The 22,882-nt window shown below is 38.3% G+C and overlaps 1 protein-coding gene across 1 annotated transcript in view; it reads right to left on the reverse strand.

Annotated features, from left to right (window-relative positions):
• The window catches only part of SUCLG2 (succinate-CoA ligase GDP-forming subunit beta), a 131,920-nt gene that overhangs the window by 6,511 nt on the left and 102,527 nt on the right, over positions 1–22,882 (reverse strand). Inside the window, exon 10 of the mRNA XM_080385321.1 lies at positions 3,176–3,296. Coding sequence (XP_080241447.1) covers positions 3,176–3,296 — 121 coding nt within the window. The remainder of the gene's footprint in view (positions 1–3,175; positions 3,297–22,882) is intronic.

Raw genomic sequence — 22,882 nt, forward strand, 5'->3', positions numbered from 1 at the left:
TATAAAGTTACTATTTTCAAAGAGGGGAGTAATCCTTTCTTTATCCACTGGTAAAACAGCTTGTAATTATTATACAACTGAGAAAAAAGATTTGTCCACAGAATCCTGCTAAATCAAGACAGATTTGACTGATTAAAACTCTAGTCATCAAGACATTTGTGATACAGTACGTGCAGGCAAAGAGTCTTTAAAGTGCAGGTCACAAATCTGTTAGATTTATGGGAATAATCATGAACCTTCTGTTGGAAAAACGTTCAAAATGGAAATCCAAAAAAGTGCTTGTCCCTTTTGCTCCTTCTGAAGTGTAAAATGTTATCAGTGATGTTTTAAAGAGTCTTGTGTAGCCTTATTACTTCCACACTACTCATTATTAATTTAAAATCCTCCTATGTTTAGATAACCCGGTGTGAGTCCAAAGAAGAACAAAAAAGATGATTGAAGGATCCAGAGGGATTGATTTCTGAGGAAAGATTAAAAGAACCAAATATGTGTATATATACATGTATTTTGCTATAGTTGGGTGATTAAGGAGGCAGAGAAAGCAGAAGTTACGAGCTAACAGTTTTTAAGTACAACATCTGAAGGCTGTAAACATCATGACTCTCTGTTTAGGATGAACCGATGGGTAACACTAGGAATGAGAAAAGGAATGAAAAAAACTTTTGAGATAAATATTATTGAAAAGTGGGAGTTTGCTGTATTATTCTGGGACAGAGTTTCCTAAACAAAATGTAGTATTGCTGTCTCTGGAGTCAGCAACTGGGAGAAGCAGTTGTGCCAGCGGAGGTTTAGATTGGGGATTAGGAAAAATTTCTTCACTGAAAGGGTGCTGAAGCACTGGAACAGGCTGCCCAGGGAGGTGGCGGAATCACCATCCCTGGACGCATTTAAAAAATGTGTAGATGTGGTGCTTAGGGACATGGTTTAGCAGTGGGCTTGGCAGTCCTGGGTTAATAGTTGGACTTGACCTTAATGGTCTTTTCCACCCTAAATGATTCTATGATTCTATTATTGCAAACTTAGTAAAGAGTAGAGCAATCACGGGAAGATGGTCACAAAATATGTTTGCATTAAAATCTATGTTTGACACTGAAGATTCAGCTTCAGTCTCAGTGGATGAAGCAGCACACGACTCAAAGGTCACAGGCACAAGAGGAACAGGCACCATGCAGATACCTCTGCAGGGCTTTCTGCAGCCCCAGGCAGCAGCACTCCTGCTCCACAGCTACTCTTCCAGACAAACCCCCCAGTGCAGTAGCACTGGGACTCTCCTCATTCAGCCCAGGGACTGCTTTGCCTCTTGCAATCTCCCAGAAGTCACATTAAAAAAAAAATATAAAAAAAAAAAATCACCCTTACTGTGTACAATCGTGGAAGTATCAAAAGTACTGAAGAAAGGTCAAGAAAACCCAGTGGCAGACCTAGCAGACTCCAGTTTAAAATGAGCAAGTTGATTTTCTTGTTTCTCTTATACCATTTTCAAATACTGCAATAGAAACAATTTGCAACTATCTTGTTCATAAGGAAATCTAACGGCTTTTCCAATATCTTCACTTAAAAAAATAACAGCTAACAATAGATGAGAAGTCTTGCAGATCTGACAGATAAACTTCTTCCCAGCTATGACAGACAGGAAAAGCTACACAACATTGCCTAGAGCTGATAAACAATGAGATTTTATATTATGAAACTATACTGCTTCTACCCCACATCCATCAGTCTCTCCTTCATCCATATTAAACTATCTACCTACTCCCTTAAGGTGTTTAGTGGTGCTGCATCACCCAAAGATAATCCTCACAATTCGTTTCTAAAATCCATTTTAGAGTATTTAAATTTTCCTGCACTTACCACAGCAAAAGTTTACCCATGTCAAACCAAGAACACACTCCGGAAAGCATTCAAACCCTGCAGTGAAATGCACACAGAACTTCTACAGGACAAAAATGCATGTCACAGGCTGTGGTCTCCACTGATGCGAACTATGGATCGTGTAAGGAGGAATGGGAAAACCCTGCTTTCTCATGGAAGGTGAAACAAACAGCCCCCTAACCAACAGGCTTCATGGGCAATTGGTATCTTCATGACTACTGGTGACTTTATTTTTTGAACAGGAAAAAGTCTGATGTACTCAGATTATTTTTCCCTCCTGCCTCCATCCTAGTGTTAAAATTCACCTTTGTTCTGTGTCTCAGGCACATAAAGGGATGCATTTCCTCCTTTCATCACCATTGCTAAGTGATGGGACATTTCATGTTATTTGCACACACACAAACATGAATATTGATTTAAATTAAATCAATAATTGATTTAATTATAATTTGATAATAAATCAAAAATAGGCCTTAAAAAAACAAAAACCAACCAAAATCAAAACAACCCAGAAAAACCTCTTTTTTCCAAACCTACCTAGCAAAAAAAAAAAAACACGTTTAAAGCTTACCAGGGTTGTGTGCTGATTTCAATCAAAGCACTTTTTTGTTCAATGGCAGAAGAAGAATCTCCTTTCCCCCTTCAGGGCACTTCTAAGAAATTAGACAGAACTCCATATCCACTGCCATTATATCAAACCCAGTAAATGCCCAAAAGCACTTTTCCTTACCTCTCTATTACTTTTTTGTTTCCACTTTAACAATGCTGGATGTACTAAAACCCCAAAGTATTCCTTACAATTACCAAATCTGTTTTTTAATGGATTTTAACTAGATTGGGTATTTCGGCAGAAGAACATGTCACGGGAATCTCTCTCTCACAAATACTATTTCTAAGATCTTTCTTTTAATTATGGTATTGGAGTAAATTTAAGAAAACTATATGTTGCTGCAGGTTTAGCAGTAATGGAATTGCATTCAATAAAACAATCATTTGAAAAAGAAATAACTTCCAGTAAACAGAAACTTGCATCAAAATAATTTCTATTTGAATTGCAAGTCTTACAAGCAAAATCATAAAGCTTTCACTGCAAAATTTCATTGCTTCAAGTACCACCAGGGACCAGGAATACAGAAATATGTAAGGAAAGAGTTTATTGACTTCAGGTCATGCTATGGATGAAAAATTGGACACATTCTTATTGTGTGGGACTAATCTGTTTAGAGTTTAGAGATCGAAGAAAGCCAAAGTGGATTACTGTGCACCTGAGGAATGACTTTTGTCTGAAACCATTAGCACTCACCTTCCAGCCTGACCACCAGAGGTACTTTCAGCTCAAGCTCTCGGCAGGCTTTGGTAATACCGTTGGCTATAATGGCACAGTTCACGATCCCACCAAATATGTTCACAAGTATTGCTTCAACCTGTAGGAAAGAAACAGAGTAGGAAATTGGTGGGGGGGTTGTGTTTTGTTTGGGCTTTGTTTCTTACAGAAGCACAGGTAAAAGATCCAAACCAGGGTACAAATTCCCCTCTGTCACGTGGGTTCTCATCTACGGAAGGTGCAAGTTTCACATCTCTACTCAGAGAACTCGATCCCGAGTCTACTGTTTCTGTAGCATGTAGCAGTGATTAATTCCCTTGGTCTAAACTGTCATGGTCATTAATGTCATAAACACATTATTACATTGAAAAGGGGAATTTCTACTGAGAAGTATAAATAAAAAGAGATTAAACTATATTTTAGATTTTTTTCATGTATTGAATAATCATCAGATGTTGGAGCTCAGAAAGCACAGCATATGAATGCGTGGTTGCACATGCAATGAAATATTTATGCAGATATTTCACAAACCAATCTGGATACGCATTTTATCATAAGCAGTACAGAGGAAAAGGTAATATACACTTGCCCTGACTTGATAAAGAGGAGTAAAAATCCCTTCTGATTAACGAGGAGAGGCACATAATGAAGAGCATTCATTACAACAGATTAACTGATAACCTCAAAAAACCTACTATTCATCAGATTCTGGAAACCGAGGTTCCTGCACTACTCTTCACAACATACAAGACATTAATACACACAAGATATTAAAATGTTTTCTTTCCATTTAGCAACGTAGTATAATATCGAACCCAAGTTCATATACAAGGCTTCCCACCATGGCTTGTAAATCGAGGGGGGCACCATACAGATGCATCTATGCTGTTTCTTCTTCCACACGGGGGCTAATCCACAGTGTTCGGGGTACTCTTAAAGTACGCTTCACGGGGTGTCACAAACAAGATTTGCAAGACTCATGTTGACTCAAAAGACGACAAGATAAAGAAGGGATTAGGTTTGAAGGAATGAAATATCACTGGATTTCACTTGTGCATGATGTCAACTGCAATTATGCTTAACTCATTGCACAAGTTGAACAGATTCACTTTGCCCACCTCCAGGTAGCCAGACTCATACCAGCACCAAGAAAATTCCCTGCAGTCACACATGTTTATAGCTCTGTGCAATCAGGTTTAATATTTCTCTGCAGACAAACCATGACAATTAACTCCTGTGATGTGCTGTCACACACACAAATTGAAAGCTCACCACTGTTGGCAATACTGCCATCCACAATGCAGCAATGGAAAAGGAAAAAAAAAAAAATCTCAACACATACTTTACTTCCTACAAGAAATCTCACTCCTTGAGCAGTACCCTAGACTGCAAAAACATGCAGTGTTTGCATTGCGCTAGCAAACTCCAATGCTAGTACAACAGTTGTAAAATGAAGATGGCAGCGGGGCCATCTCATTGACGTCTCTTGTATCACCTGCTGCTCCTTCCAGCTCCAAGACTTTCCATGATGCCAATCAAAAAGTGGTTAGAACAGTTCCCATCTGACCATGCGGGACACGGCCCGATTTTCTCCTCTCAAGCTTATTAGACACCAACTCTGTCATTAGTTTTCCAGTGCTGATGCGCTAGGATGCTGCCTGCCCCTGCTACTTGTCTTCTCTTACTATTTGCGGTGCAGTAATCCAGTTAAGATTTGCTCACTCTTCTGGGCATCCTGATACTATAAACAGAATTCATGCCATTGCAGTTCTTCATTTCACCTTTGCATTTTAACAAAATCCTTAACTCTGTAGAAGCTACCAGCAGTGAAACCTTAGAGAGCCCCTTCACTGCCTCGCTCCTTCTGCTCATGCACATGCAAACACTCTTTGTGTTAGGAGGTAAAAACATGTAAAGAAAAAACTGAGCCCTTCAAAACTCTTACCACATTAACCCTTACGGTAGAGAGATATCTATGCAAAGCACTTTGATGTTAAAATACACTAGTGATGGATTCTAGCAGCAGGACAAACCACAGTCAGCATCCCATCCTCGCTAATGCATGCTCCTAATTCAGGGACATTGCACCAGGCATGTGACAGATCAACTTAACCAAGTGTGTTTACATTATTAGAGATAAGGAGGAGGATTTTATGCCCAGTACAGATATTTTAATTCCTAATGCAGACATTCTCATTTAAGGATCTGCTTTTCAGCTTTCAAGATGAATTCTAATCAGGACTTCTAATCCATTGGCAGCAAAAGGGGAAAAAAAAAGTTGAAGGAAATTAGATGCAGCTTGGATAATTGATGTTTGTATGCTTGGCTTTAATAAAAATACACTGTTAAATTAGAGAGAAGTCTAAAAGGATTCAATCAATAAGAAACTGAATCAGGTAGAGAATTCAATCATGGGTTTTATTGTAATCTTCCAAATAAGCCAAAAGATCAGTCCAAATGATGCTGAGATTCACTTTAACTTTGCTGAAATTTGTGAACATTGTTTATATATGCTTCTGTAGCCTGACTAGATCTTGCATTTCCAGCTGAAAGAACTTTAAAATTCAGAGCCAGTAGACGGATGAAAAGGTTTTCAGTATTTCATGTGCACAGAGAATGCACAATCTCTGTATTATTTAAGTCTGTAAGAAAATAAACCTCCCATTGTATACCATTACATATTAACATGCATATGGACTATAAGACATACCAAGGAGAGGGCAAACTGTCTACATACAAGAGAGGTTACTTGATAGCATTATTATTCTGATAACTATTTTCATTCAACAGCTTGCCTTTAAAAATTATTTTATATTTCAGCAACATTAAGGAAACTAAAGATAGCACTGTATCCACAGGTTAGGTTCTTTCCATCCACCAAAACAATGGATATATACACATAATAGCACGAGGACATCACCGTCAATAGCAGAAACAACCCGCAGTCTACCAGCTCTAAGCACCAATGCTGGGAAGCAAAAGTGATAAAAACTAAGAGTGCTGCATTATCAATCTCTTCATGCTAGATATGGTATTGTATTGTGGTGAATACTGGAATACCCACTAATCCCACTGCTCCTAAATACTATGTAAACATATATGTAGACACAGAGGTAGCCTTTTCTCTCTTTATATAAGAAACTAGATATATTTATGTACATATATATATTTATATACAATCTATGTTGCTTTATTAATAAAAGTTTTAATTTACAGGGCTTTTTGTTGAAGTGAGCCTTGACAAAGCCTGCAATTCTGCTTTGAAAGTTTGGCATCAAAAAACCCCACCCCAAGTAAGTGTAATTGTATGCTAAATGAAGCAATGGTGCTAGATTACTGTTAGAATTGTATTGGATCACCGACATAATATGCAAGGCTGCCAGGTTCCACGCAACTAAGGGCATTTCACGTACAGCAGAAGCAGCTTTAGCATACCAGCCTGTGCTCTAAATATATATATTTATATAGTGTGTGCACATTTGATATATTTTCTTCTTTATTTTTTTCTCTAAAATGTTCTTAGTCTTAACAAAATGTACGCTGACATCTGATCATCATACATTTAAGGATTAACACAGGCAGCACATAAAAGCATTCCACCTTTCCTACAACCCATTTATAAATCTATACACAGGACGTCTTGCTGTCTGCAGCCGCTGCCCCCCACGTTGTCTCATCTGATGACAGCAGGAAAGACTTGCAACAGTTTTCCAACTACCAGCAGTGTCAGATGCACACCTTGTGACTTCTTTTCCCTTCTATGCACACACAGGATGCATGAACACTCACACAGTGCAACTACAAATATTATTATGAAATCACCAATATAATCTCTGACCTTGCTGTAAATTGTTGCACTGAAGCTCAATTCATTTATTTTAGTTGAAAACAACCTATTCAGGAACTGTCAGTAAAACTACATCTGCAGCAAATTAAAACTACGCTAGCGAAGAACTTGCTTACAGTTTGCTTTGATTGAAACCTGAAAAAAACGCCTTTACATTTGAAGCTAACTGAATTTATTGACCACTCCTAACTCTTTCATTAGCTAAAAGTGCACCCAGACATTACAAAGCAAACTATATTTGTTGGCTCTCTTCTCCAGGATGCCCCAGGTCACATCTACATGGAAGACAGTGGGTTTGCATGGTACAGCTGGCAGACATGTTCCTGACTGGGGGCTTTTAGCATTTTTTTGAGGTTAAAACACGTATCATGTCTCCCAATCCTTCTGATCAGCAGAGTCTAACTTTGTGTCTGCAAAACCAAGTTCTTTTACGAAACTAAATCATTAGGTTGCCTGAAAATAAATAAGAAAAGCAAGCCAGCCCCACACTGCCAGGCATTTGTTTCTTCTCTCCTTCCTTCAACATAATAAACAGCAGTGGAAGAGCGGTATCTCAAACATATCAAAGAAAGCTCACATTGCAAGATGCTGGGAAGCAGGCGCTGAAGATGCAGATGTATTCTCAGCTCATGGAGGGAAAGTAAAAGGGGCTACAACCTACAGCCCGAACCGGATAGCCAGTACAGCAAACACACACAAGCCTGACAAGCCCTGCCACTTAAGACTTACATTCCCATTCTGATCTTCAGAGATGCTTAGCACCTCAGATCCCAGGGAATCCCAGTTAAAAAGAAGGGTATTCACCAGTTCCAAAATGAAATATCCAGGTTGTGGTTTGGCCTTGCAAAGATCCATTGGCCTTCGTAACAACGACGTGCAAGAGCTTCTTTCTCACAGAGCTGGAAGACTGTGGGAACCTTTCCCAACAGCAAAGCATCAAGAACAGCTGCAGCTAAGAGAATGTGTAAGGCAAAACACACTCAGAGGAACGCAGCTGCCAAGGGCAGAGAATCCCAGGAGTGCATATTTAATTGGCTACAGGTAAGCAAGGAAATTTGTCTCATTCAACTTCTTAGAGGCTACACATTGACAGATTGTGAAAGAAATCTTCAGCATGGCAAGGAGAAAGTGAGTCTCCTTGTTATCTCTTTTGGAGACACAGACACTGAGGCAGAGAGCTGAGGACATTTTTCCAAACCTGTTGGAGATGGTTGAATTTACCTGGATTACAAGCCAAATGCTCTTGTGTCCCACACAAAGATCTGTTCCCATGCCTTTTAAGAGGTAGGTAGCAATACTAAGAAAAAGAAAAAATACCAAAACAAAACCCAAACTACTGGGTATAATGGGATGCATAGTTCTTCACTTTAAATCCAATAAGGTATACTCAATCCTTCCTATTATTCCATTGGTCTTTATTATTCATTCATTCAGTTAACAAAATTTGTTTCAATGTGAAAGAAGCAGATTATCTCCAACTCTCAATACAATGTAATAAAATGTAATAAAACAGAGATGCCATAAACTTGCATCTTCGCTCTGTATCTTTCTGCTCCAACTGATAAGTCAGATGCAAACATTTTTAAAATGTCTCTATATTATTATAACTTGGGCCGCAGGTCAAATGTAACTTTTTCTTATTCAGTTTTGAAATATTACTCTAATCCTCTAGCTTTTCATATCAGACAGCATTTATGGTTCATTTGAAAACAAAGATTAAACATACCGTATCAGAGCAGTATGAAAGATTTACAAACACAAACCCAATTGCTTAAAATATCCACTAGAGGACAGTGCAATTCAATGTGGAAAAGGAAGATAAAAAATCCCCTTGGAGAGAGGAGCAGGGCGATTTTTCCTAGTTAAAGCCAAACTATCTCATTTGACTTTAGCAAAATGATGCAAAATTTTATTTTGCCTCTTGGGGGCGGGGGGGGGGGGGGGCAGTTCTGAAAGGTGATAAATTTAAGGAGGCTGAATCAACAAAAAGCAAAGCAAGAAAGCTTGCATTCAAGTGAAGAAATACTGATACAATGCAATTTTGACTGTTTTATACTATTCTAAAATAGATCAAGGTTTAAAATTCACTAGTAATGTACCCTTATACCATAGCAGGAAAAGAACTCTGATGAATCTCCAAAACAAAATTCAGATTTTTCTGTCAGGGAAGACTGGCTGACAGGGAGGAAAAGCAGATTAAGGATTTTCCCCAATGCAATTTTTTGGCCTGTATTCAAGAGGTTCCTGAGGAACAGAAGCCTCACTGAGCACCAACACCCTGTTTCTGTTACACCCAGTTGTTGTATGTTAAGCCCTTCTCTTCCGTGGCCGGTGAGATGGCGCTACCGGCCCCGCGGGACGGCCTTTCAGAAATGCGGCTCCTCTGGTGCCACCCTAAGAGTCCCAGAAACCACATCTTTGCAAAATCAAAATGTTGTGGCTCCAGTTTCTGGTGTGCTGATGTCAGCCTATGGCCTTCAGTCCTTCCTGCTTACAGAGAATTCAGGACCTAGAACAGGATACAATTTTATTGGTTTTTGCTGGTTTGAAAATGATTCAGCAACAATCCTTTGCTAATTGACCAGAGCCAGGTTGTGGCCATGCGATGGGGTAAGAAAAACATGTAGGCAAGCAGAGTTCTGTAGCAGGGAGGGCTCTGGTGCTCCTCCAATAGCTAAGATAGCTCCTGGCATGGAGAATCCACCAGGAACACGTCTGTCCTGGGATTTGGTCTTACTCCTTTGTAGCACTGACATAAGAAAAAATATTAAGGGATCAGAGCCCATTAAAATAAAGGTATGAGATGAAATTAGGACTGACAGATTATGCACCACTGTACGGTATTGGAAACAGTCCCTGGAGACCTTCCTTTGCCCAGCAGCAAGGAGCCTGTCTTTTGGGAACAGAAATATTCCAATTCTATACACAAAGTCTCCCTCAAATTCCAAGATAGCATGGGAGGCAGCAACATGACCTCAGGAACCTTCATTTCAATGTTACTTTTCATCAAGCTGGATTTCGGGAACATTTCCTAATCTGCAGGGCACGTGCTCTGCACACCCGGAGCCCTGGCACAAACACATGCATCACCATAATGCCGTCATTCCCGTGCAGCCCTTGGTATGTGATCACACTTCAGATGTGTTCATGAAGATACAAACCACCACGTGCTTTCTACGCCTGTGCTACCGCCTGGCAAGACATCAGTCAGCTCCTGTCCAGAAACCATATACGCTGTGCTAATACAGTCCAGAGTGTGAGCTAATTAATCCTACTGCAGGATACAGGGAGAGCAGGCAAGTGAGTGCCTGCAGCCATGCAGCCATGCTCTTTCTGATAGGAAGCACAACCACTTCCTAATGTAATCCTTATTTATGATAATAAGGGACAAGGATAAGGAAAGAGAGGGAAAGAAAAATGTTGAGACCACAATGTACTATTCTGAAATGTATTTGAGAATCAGCACAACAGCTTTTAGTATTGTTTTGGGAATAAAATGGAGCTGGTAGTTGCTAGAACAATTGCCATTTTTGGTGCCAATACAGAAGGAGAACTCTTGCATCAGATCATTGGTACCTGGAATAGAAGTACATGAATTTGTTCTGACTATCATTTAAATAGCTGAGCTTCAAGGGCATTAAGCCCCTGGACGAGCAGATCACAATGCAGACCGATATAACATTAAGGGACTATGACTACCTACATGACCACGTATTGCAAGACTGAAAAACCCACACATGATCAGTTTGTGTGTGTCAGATGAGACTGCAATACTTCAGATTCCTTTTAATTTCCTCTATATGCACACAGAACTAAGGTAGTTGCATGTCTAGGTCTGATTCGGGGGATTTTATTGTAGCAAAAAGACGACGCCCCCACACCCCATCTCTGGTAGGCATATGCAGTAAGCACTGGTCATCGGGTACTTGGGGAATTCATGTTATCTGACTGTACCACATTAGCATGACGAGTTTTAGGTACTCTTGAAATCCACTCATGGAAGTTAGTTTATACAGTAGCACAACTGCAAGTCGTTCTTCCACAGCAGCAAAGTCTATAAAAATTGATTCAATATTTGCTGAATTTTGCCTCTCCATTTCAGTTTAATTTCTCAAAGGCACATAGTACAGTTTCTCCAACATTCTTAGTATCTAAGTCCAAATCAGATTTTTGCTAAACAATAATCAGCTTTCTGGAAAAAAAAAATGATGATTGCATTGCTATGTTAAAGCAATGTGATACAACAGGTAGCATGGGGTCCTGTTATTTCAGCAACATGCTATGCCCTGGGGATGCATCTGTGTACAGTTTCATCATACTTCAGGATGTGTTAAAAGGCAAAAGGCCAAACAATTTTAAATCATTTGAACAGAAAAAAATGCAATATTCCTTAAAAGATGGAGTGCTTGGAGAACACTGATATATGATCAAAAGGGAACCGCTGCAGTACACAACCCACAGCATGTTGCTGTCAGACGAATTGTTCTAACAGTAAGTTACACTGGTCACTGTGCTGTGGCGTCTTACAGACACTTGGAAAATTACCAAAACTGATGCTATTAAACGATACGATCACAAATATCGACAAAAGGGCTTGACTAAATAAAACTGTTGATTTGATGACTAGTTCAAGTCTTCATGTTTATTTCAACAGCCACATAAAAATGTATGTATTATGAATTTGGAAATATCTTAAGGTGTGCCTTCTCTCTACTTGTTGGCCACTGGTTTGATTTTGACATAAGTCCAGCCAGAACTTGCCTTACTGTAAACAGAGAGTTACTTCGTAATTCAAGGAAGTAAAAAAACAAACCAAACCAAACCCAAAACTGCACCAAGATCTGAAATCTTGATATGAATAATATTTGAGAACTGCTAGTAAAATTTCCAAACAAAGCACGACATTTGAACATGTCACTTTAAAACTATTCTAAAACATTTTTTTTTTTTTAATTTGCTTCTGGAGTCCCTCCATATCTGATAACTATGTAGCCTTCAAAAGGCACATGGGACCCTATCAAACCAGCTTATCTAACTGGAGTGATCTGGAGACACAGCGAGGTTTGAGTGAACACCGCCACTCGCCAGAAGAAGGCACACCTACGGCTGATGAGAACACCCACAGGTCTACTAGGTGTCAAAATCTCATGCTTGTGCTCTGAAACATCTGTCATCCACTGTCTGGAAACAGTAAAAACTAATTTGTCCTGTAAGATACTGAAATTATATTTGCTCATGGCAAGATTACACCACCTTTCTCTAAAGAATTTGGCAATGGCTACTTTCAAAGCAATGACTAATGCAAAACAAGTTCTATCAGGTCTGTTCTGGGTCTGGCAATTTTTAGAACTCCCAGTCTGCACAGTGAGAATTGTGCCCAAAAAATCTCAAGTACAAAATTGAAAGGACTTTTTGTAAGCACACTTGATGCTTACACTTTTCTTACACTATGAACAAAAAAAAGCCCCAAAACAAAAACAGGAGTCAAAAAAGTAACATAACTTTGGAAATTATTAGCAAATGAACTATCAGAAACAGTTTACACAGACAGAAAAATAAGATCCTAAAGGCATGGCCATGTATACAAAGTTGACAACCAAAAAGTCTGATGAATATTGCTAACTTCTAAGGAAGGCTGAAAAAAAAAAGGGCAAGTCAATCATCATGGCTTTGCATTTCTGCTCAGGAGAACAAGAAAAAAAAAACTTAATCTTTAAAACAGACTTTGATTTTCTCCCCATATTGAAAGCTAGGAACTCACTTTACATGAAGATTTCATCTTCTGTTTATAGAAGGCACAGGAACCTAGGAGCTGGAATTTTAAGAGAGACTCCACATGTTGAAAGATTGACACTGTAAGACTTCACAGCACCAGTCATCTGTCATTTCTTTTTCCCATCATTACATGTTCAGCTCTACACCTTGTTTTGGGTAAGGGACAGACCCAACCGCCACTTTTCAAGCCATCGTGGCAAGGGATTTATTTCCTGAAACCAACAGTCATCAAACCCTATCTTTACTCGCTCTTTAGAAATAGCCTTAGAGATACAAATACTGTATTTATCTAGACTATCAAAATACTAAGTGATCATTCCCAACACAAGGGAGTAAAGAGGTGAAGAACAGTTACTTTTGTGCTCTACAGACTTGGGATCTTCCTATTCTGTCACCTGAGAAACATCTTTGACATGTATTCCCCAAGCAGGAGAGAATGAAATGCTACAGGAGCTCCTATATAGGTCACGCTGCCTTTCCTACTGAGACAACAGCAACTTCTAAAACGGAATTCTGTGCTTCAAGAAGCTTAATTAAAGTATAAAAATGCATTGTCACGGGTACTGTACTGCATATACACATCTGAAATCTCCAAATAATTAAAATCTGTTATTTTATGGAAACACGGTATTCATAAAAATGTGAATTACTGTGCTTATTAGGTTTCAAATTACTACCACGTAAAAATCAGCTCACTATTAACAGGTCAGTAAATCAAAATAGAAACACTAAATCTGAGAAAAATATGAAGAAAAGTGACAGATACTGAACAAGCTTCATATACAGTAAGACAAAATAAACTAGGAATTTCCATCTTCGAAAAGGAAAGCTGAAGGAGGACATCCAGCAAAGACTGCAAGTAGTAAGAGAAAAAAGGAACAGGGTGCAACCACTTTGTACCTGCCTCCAGGTAATTTTATTTCTTAATCCTTAGTTCTTGTAACGCCAGAGGTAGTGAAAACACAAAAGGGGTTCTTTCACTGTTATTTTGAAATGCAGCATACATTTATTGTGTGAAACTAATTGCCACAGGATATTGCTTATGACAAAAGCTTACATGAGTTGAGAATATACAGTAACAAATACACCAAAGACTCGTTAAGTATAAGGATATCAAAGATCACTAGAAAGCAGGGAAAATACCCCAGGAAAGCACCCTCAGACACTTGTCGTCTTCTTGTGTTCTTCTCCAGGAACCTGCTTTTGGCCACTACTGGAGGAAAAAAGATCAGATCGAGACAGATCTAAATCTTACTCAATGCAGTTACATTCTTCCATTAGAAAAAAATGTGTATCCATAAGTTACAACACCTATACACTCTCCCTGTCCAAATTAAATCACAAAATAGTTAATGCTTGAGTCATATGTTCCTTTACCACTTTCGGTGATTACCATACTGTCTAATCTCAGCAGTTACCACTTAGTACGATTCAGGTATGTGGTCTGGACAAGTGATTAGAATGGGTGATTTTGATTACTTCTCTTTTCATTTTAATACAATCAATTCCCTGCTCTTTCCTATTCTTTCAAGGATAGGAGCCCAATCAGCAGACGGGAACCTAAATTCATACCTGTGACTTTGTCCACATGGGGAACAAGTTTAAGAATAGCTTATGTATGCCCTCTTCCTTTTGCTTCATTAAGCCTTCTCATCAAGCAACTGGTGCTCAAACAGGGAGAAAAGCTAGTTCCCTACAATGTTACCAAGCCCTAGATGGAAGACAACATAAGGAGAACTTGGACATTTTCCTTGCACCTTGCTAAACTCGGCCTGCAACATTTCCTGACAGCAGAAGGAGATGTGGGGCAGCTTACCACCCATCAGCTCAGACTCTTTCAGCAGCAGCTGACCATCAGGACTTGCTACCACCTCAGTGTTAGTGAGAACTTTTGTTCCAGAAATGTGTCTTCCAAAGACCGGCTGCTCTGGCATTATATATTAAAGACATTCAGCTCAGAACAGGACTGCTGAAAGATAGATAATGATCTTTATCTTCCGCAAGGTTTATATAAAGTAATTTAAACTAAAAAAAAGTGACAGTTTAAAAATTAATGACCAGTAATAACATCCCCACAAATAGGATGCTAAGCTAAGAACTGTATTATTGCAAAACAGGATGACTCAGGAGTTGACAAAGTGGTTCTACATACTTTTTGGATTGTGTTACTACTTGCAAAATCAAAAATGCAACATTTTTTTCTTGGGGGGGGTGTGTGTGAAATCAGCCTCTCTGACAAATAGAAATCAGTGATGTCACTTTAGTCCTCCTAATAATTCAATCTATCATCTTCATTTTCAGTAAACTTTTTCCACCTATTTCCTGCATTAAAAAAGGGAATCACCTTCAGAGAAATAATTATTCGATAATGATCTACCAGCCACTTTTCACAAATTTATCAAAGTATCCTGTAATAAAAACAGAGCTGAATGTTTTTAACCACAACCCCAAAGTGATACAATCGGCAAATCTAAACTGTGAAAGAAGTTATAAAGCTACATTAAGAAACAGATGGAGTGAGCATAAAACAATCACAGATAAGCCAGCATAAAGGAACTTAACTTTAGATTAATCAAGGTTGAGATGCCCCAGGCAGCCATGGGGAGTCACACACATTAAAATTAAAAGCAGCAGCATGTAAATCACAGCCTGCTTCCTATATCTCAACCCAGTTCTGTACAGAATAACACATGGAATTGTAGGTGTCTCTGTTAACCATGTTCCCTTGCTTCACAAGTGATTTTGCAGTATGGTCAAGGAAAACATGTAACTCCAAAAATGGCTCTCCTATATACCTGTTAACTTCAGTGAGAATTGGAAAAATCTTATGAGGATTTTAAACTCCCACATTAAATTGCAAAAAAATGTCAGAACGAGCCTCAAACACCTGAAACTACACAAGATGAAAACAAGCAAATAGCCAGCAAATATTCAGTTATAAACCCAACCATCTATCACACAGCCAAAAGCTGTCACTTGGCTTCAGGAGCAGACTTTTTCTAAATTCAGATTTTCTGCAGTGATCAATACTGTATTATATTGGCAACTTAACAGTAGTTCCTTGGTGTAGGAATCCAAAGATAAAAATAGAAGAACCAACTCCAAAACAAAAACTATTTCAGAACCTTGCTATAGTGCAAAACTCAATCGCAATATTTAATGCCAAGCAAACAGATAAGACCAGCAGTGCCTCATACCTTTTGATCTCAAAATCAGATAAACGAGCACATCCAAAGTAGATTACTTATTCTACAATTTGGTAGTACAAAAGTGGAGTCACAGGTTTATAGCTTCTTGTGGAGACTATTTTTTTTTGTTTGTTTTTTATTTCACTGCTGGATGATCCACAGAAAGAAAAAAATTCCAATTGTCAGAATCTATTTCATCACCTGAGAAACACACCTTGTGTTCCGATATCACACAGTAACAAGAACCAATCACGATCTGGGCTAAGCTGTAAAAGTCAATTCTAAGTCTATATTTCAAAAGAAAACAATACAAATGGTTATAAGCAAGGAAATTAATGCAGGCAGAAACAGTTTAATGCATGTATTGCTTGTAGTTTTTGTTAATTACTTTTTAAGTACTTATGCACAGTAGTAGCTAAAGAGAATTTGAAAGAGATTACATAAAAACGTTTCCAAGTGGGTGTTTCACGCTGAGCCACAGTCTGCTGTAGTAGCACTGATTAATCAGGAAAGCCTTGCCTTCACTTTCAAGGCCCTTAATGGCCCGCCATAATCTCATTCCCACGCTCTCTTCAAGCATCAACAGGGTAGGTTCCTGCCTACACTCTGTCCTGCTAGTTGATGGCTGCCACCAGCTAAACTTAAACAGTCACGTTAATGCACTTTGCCATATTGGAAAGAAGTTTTCCATTAAGATTCCCCCGTGCAACTCCACTGACACTTTTTAGTCATGACATCTACAACCTCCCAAAAAACCTCATGGGCTGACAAGGGTAAGGCTCTTGGCAACCTGAAACCATTGTGACTGTAGCTCTCAGTTTCCATTTTCCATCTTGGACCCTACTGGAACTTCACAGGTTCCTGTAATGGCTTTAATCCAATTAAAGCACGAATGGAAGGAGAGAGGAGCAAGACCTTCCTTTATCACCCGATATGACTTAGCTGTAATGCAAAATCATATCCTAGGACAGTCAGCTTTTTGAATTAAAGACTTGGTTTTTATTCTGCATTGACATACAGTCTGGCATGATGTCATCCTGGTCCACCAAGAGCCAATATAAAAGAAAAAAATACTACTACTGCCACTGTACTGTAGCAGCAATTAACCCAATCCAGCAGCTGCAAAATGACAGTGGCTCCACTGTGAACTAATACACTGGCCCTGAAAGCAAATCCATGTGTGCTTCGTGCTATTGCTTTTTAATTCACTGCAGTTGTCATTTTAATGCTACAATTCACCTCCACAGGAACGCACTTCAAACGAACACAGGCACTCGCAGCCACCCGGCACAGCGACGCGTGGTTATGTTGTCACCAGTGCTGGCCCTAAACAGATACAGATCATAGCTCTGGAATGTCGGCAGGTGACACGCGGAGGATGCTCAGAGGACCTTATCCATGTCCTTTGAAAGGGATGGGAACTCAGCGGTTCTCAGTGGCATTTGCAAAAAGGACAATGGACGAATTGAACACCTTTGCAACAAGTCCCTGTTCTAGAAGGCCCTTCTTTTTTTGGGTGGAAAACATCACCGATACTCAATTTCTGGGAGATGTCAGTCCAAAGTAGACTATCATATTTGGCCTTTAGGGCACCAACACACAGCTGAAGAATTTCAGTTGAAGAACGGCTTCTTGTACTTATTATTTGATTTGATAAAGCCATCTACCAATTAAGCGTGGACACACACTAAAAAACTCAAGCCGAGTACTTCTGAAAAGCCAAGATACCCTGCAGCACCCTCAACAGCTCTCACCTTGGTGACACCTTTGAGTGTTTATAAAGAGCAAAGGAAAGGACTCTGGTTTACTTCTGCCTAATTAAAATGTTTTAAAAGAATTTAATTACAACATGCCAAACTACACAAATGTAAAGATCTTTCCTACAGAGAATCAGTGATGAATTGAATGATTACTTTTTTTTTTTTTAATCAAGCTGTTGGCAAGCGGTGTGGGTTTCCTGTTTGTAAACAACCACATGAATGCTAAACATATTTATTCACAACTTGACACGAAATACGGCTCTGTAATTAATCATTTCCCTATCCAATTCAGCAAAATAAAAACCCAAACTTGTACCCCTTTCTTATTATGAAATAGTCAGTTACACATAAATGAATAATTATCGGAATTATCAACTATCTACAGATGTGCAGCTCTTTTCAGTCCAGACAATGGCATACCCCTGATGCATGCTGGTAATCTCGCACACATTCACTTCTTCTTTGTTTTAAGTGAGAAAATCTCCTTACATATTAAATAAGCTCAATCATGGCCTATTAAAACTATTGTTTCAGGTTATCTATTAATTGCAGGCTTCTCCATCTATATTCAATTCTACGATGCCAGCACTCTTATTAATTGAAAAATGCCTGCATGAGTGGGTAAAATGTTAAAGGCCATGGTTTATGACTAATTCTGTCAAAATAAGGTAACTCTTAAAGTGTGAAAAGTTGTCCTTGGAATTAATGCTTGAAATTTTGTCTTATTTTAAAAACATAAAAGCTGAGTTTCATATATATATATATATATATATAAATCATTATCGTTTATTTAATTTCACAGGCTTAAATAATTTGCAAGAATAGTTTGCTTACCAAGAGATATTTAGATCTGAAAGAGTGTATGATTACACTTCCTGTAAAACCTTGTTTTCATCTTCTGAAATGCAACAATTCAAAGTCCGTAATACAAAGACAGAGGAAACTACGTTGCTTATGTTAAAAGATTAAATTCTTTGTAGGAATGTTATATTAATCCAAAATAGACCAGAAATGTAATCCGCTGCTTGAATACAGTTTTGAATATTGTGGCCGCATTTGTACGCTTTTTTCTCCACTTAAATGGGCAAAGTAATTTTACAAGTGCTTTACAAACTCATTATGTTCAAATGGAATAAAAGTAATACGCAGGCATATTGCACAAGTGACATCTCTGACAGTCAACAAACTTCTGCTGGTAAAATAAACAAACAAAAAACTACAAGACAAACAATTAAGAACACAAAAGATGTGCCAAGACCTGGATTAGAATAGCACGATGCCTTCTTTCTAAATGTTCTTTTTCATTAGTTTACTCTTGAACTAACAAAACACCAAATTTCTTACAGACTTAATACAAGAATGCTCCAGAAGTCTAATACAGGAACTTAAATTCAATGACTTTGTTTAAATACCTGTAACTCATGTACAGTATTGCAAGATAGTTTTCCTTGGTGTGATGGAAAGAGGAGTGGGAAAGGAGGGGAAATGATTAAAATTTATAATCCATGAAGTCAACCAAATGATTCTTGAATAACAACACATATAATGCATTTGTTATCAAAGTTTCACTTTGTCATTTGTCTTCAGTGTCTGCAGCTGACAGATATACTCATTTATAATCCTTTGCCAGTTGCAGACTGGCAAACTCTTTTGAATTAGTCCCTTGACTTGAGCCTATGAATTAAATTCTTTCCACAAATGACTGGGCAATGTTTCAAAACTTTGCTTCAAGATGCCCAAAAAGTCCTATATCATACCTAACAGAGAAACCAGCAGGCTATTCCCTGGTGTTTGCTGGAATGTTGGTTCTCTTCAGATTTAAACACAACCTGGATGAAAAATTTAAGAAGTATAAAATGAAAAGTATCAAGAAAATCTCTTTGCCCTACAAACTCCTTAACAGTTCCATTTTTGATCTAAATTAGAAGCACATCTAAATCTCCAAGGAATTTCATTAAGTAGAGTGCCCCCCAAAATTTCTTTGCTTTTATATCTGTTCCACTGCCTATAATTCCTTCTTGCCATAAATGCCTGAAACAGATTGAAAATTGCTGTTCACATCAATGAAGAAAAACGCTCTCCCTTTTGGAGTGACAAACTCTTTTCTTTGTTCCAAAACCAAGAGTGAAACACTATTGAAACTGCATGAAGAAGAATATATACTTAAAAAAATATCTACACATTAAAGCCAAGGTACGGTGATTACTGTATCACTCCTTTCATTCCGGATTATTCTGATTATATGGAATTAGATTGTTCACAAAATCCTCTATGAGCACATGATCAAAGCTATCTCAGAAATGCGATGATTACCAATTGCCACTCCAGGCAACACATTGCTACAGACAAAATTGATGCAAATCAGAAATGAGAAGCACTGGAAAAGTGCCATAGGTCCTTGTTGAAATAACCAGTACATTTTTCTCATAAATGCTCAACTACTTGACAGTCACCATTTCTTGATTTTTCAACTAGCCGGATGACAAACCCCAAATATTTGATTAACAATATATCAAGAGGCTTTGGAATTCAGAATTAGAGAATGAACTGTTTCAGCAAGTTGGGGCGGCTCATGCATTGTAATTAAAGTACACAAGCATTTGTAAAGGTTCCTTTGCAAGAGATTATCAAAGTAGTAACTCGATGTGGAAGCAAAAGCATTGCCAGGGATTAAGAACAAGACAGGTTGGATTCAGAAAGCAAAATGCAGAACAGAAGGGTCAGTATTCATTTTGGGAGATATCTAGCAGTGCGTTCACTAGCAGTGCGGACATTTCTCAAGGTTTCATTTAAAATACGTACAAGTACACTAGAACGGTGAGGAGTCATACAGCCAGTGGTCCAAAGAAAGCAAGTTAATTGGCTAGAGCCGACAAAAACCAGAAGGAACAATAATACAGCAGTAGTGAAATGATCCATTTTACCAGTTCCTGCACTCTGTCATCTGTGAATGTATTCCTCTGCTCAGGTAGAGCAGTGAGAGTCTTGTACACGCCAGTGTTTATTCATCCTGTCAAAAAAACAGCACCTGCTCAAAGTCCAAATAATCAAGTTTGGTTAACCAAGCACCTAAATACATGTGCAAACCTCTTCAGTTTTCTATACGTTTTCAAATATTCAACAAAGCAGAGACTAGCAAAACCTCAAGCAGATTATTTTTTTTTTTTTTGCAACAGATTCAAATAGTAACAGGTGTGGTACTTCACAGGGCAATCAATATACCTATAATTGTATTTCACTAATCCTTATGCAATGAATAGATTTACTTGTTCACATAAAGAGAGCATTCTTTTATAATCACCACTATCAGAAGAGTACAGGGAATATATAAACCCATTTGAAATAAAATGTTGCCATTTAAATAATATTCTCAGATTGACCTTCACAAATATATTTAATCACTCCAAGCATATGGATTTTATCATTGAAAAGTCAATACAAAGTTTTAATAAATTAAAAAAAAAATAGTTCAGGAAGTCTGAATAAGATTTTTTATTTCGGGTTTGTAATTGCCTCTTATAGGGTTTCTTTAACCCTTCTCTTTTAAGTAGCTATTTGAAAGTTACTGTCAGATACACAATAACTACCAGAGATGACAATTCTGATCCAAACTGGTAAAGCTTTTGCTCATGTCCTGTATTTATTGATTCTGTATTCTTTTCTTTGAAGGACAGGCTACTTGGGGTACAGAAAGCTCACCGTTTGGTGTTTCAAAGGAGGCTTATTCAACACCATTCTTTAATGCAAATTGCTAAGGCAAGACCAAGGACGTGACATATCACTGTCACCAGGAAGTCTGGAGTCTCAGTCCAAACAGTTCCGTGCCAAGTTAGTCATTGGGTTTTTGCACTTATTTACAATGAGCACTCATTCAATGTCATCATCTCAGTTATTTTTCTGGCCTGCACTCAAGTTCCCATAAAATTTCCCTTCCTGCACAACAACTATGGTCCGGTTGATCACCATCATAGCCTGCCTCTATTATTACCTGCTAGGCTTTGATTACCAGGACCTCAGCAAATCCATTATCGCTGATTTCTTCCTATGGCTGCAGCTGTGATGATGACTTCTAGAAAACACTGGAACCGGCAGAAAATGCTGTAGTTCTACCCTGAGAGCTTGCTGCTTTCCCTTTGGTATAAAATTCATGCAAGAGTTACAAAGCTATTTTTGAAATATTTTTTTACTCTTCAGGCTTCAAAATCAAAACCCAGCAAGCCCTTGCAAGTCCTGCTTGTATCTGTCTGAACTCTCTGACCACACACAACCCTGTGGAATTGCAACCCTCCTTTATGCCCCACATTTATTATTTGACGAATGAATTCCACAAACGCATCTAATGGCAAATCATGGTTCACGTGAAGGTGGCACTTAAATGCTTTCAAACATTTTACAGCCAAACAACTAAGAATCTACCTGTTGTGAACTCACAAAATCAGACAACTGCCTTGGTCAGAATCTACATTTAGCTACAACCATTGGTTGTAGCATAGGCAGGACAAAATCTGTTAAAACACAGAATTCTGCCACAGTTCAGATTATATATTGATGAATACAGATACCACTGGGATGGATGTTAGGATTCTCAGTTTACTTACTGGTTATTTTCAGGCCTTCACTTGTATGGCATGCATTTGTAAGCATTCTCCTAAAAGCATGTTGGTCTATCCATATAGCAGAAAATATGCATGCACACAGTTGAGCACTGCACACAGCTGCAAATGTTAAGGCTCACATACAAACCCTCAAAGAAACAAGAACCATTTTATTGATTTCTGGATAGCTCTTTTGGTTTTCTAATTATGAAAAAAGCTACAGGTAGCAGTTTCCTTCAGTATGACACTGAAGGTGTCACCTGTTTCTCATTAATTTTTCATTGCTACAAGAAAAAAGCCTTTTCTAGGAGCGCTCAGTGGCTGTACAAGACTGCTTCGTTCACTTTTCAACACCAGACACATATTTATTCTTAAGTTTTCAATTTCACTGCATAGCTTGCTATGCAACTCGCACACATCAACCACAGCAGCAGACAGCTTTTCACCAAAAACTTGTAACTTGACATATACCTTGTCTTGCCTTAGGCTTAAATTGATTAATTCATCTTTCACTTGTGGTA

The sequence above is a fragment of the Falco punctatus genome (genome assembly GCF_963210335.1).
Source record: "Falco punctatus genome assembly, chromosome: 4".
NCBI lineage: Eukaryota > Metazoa > Chordata > Aves > Falconiformes > Falconidae > Falco > Falco punctatus.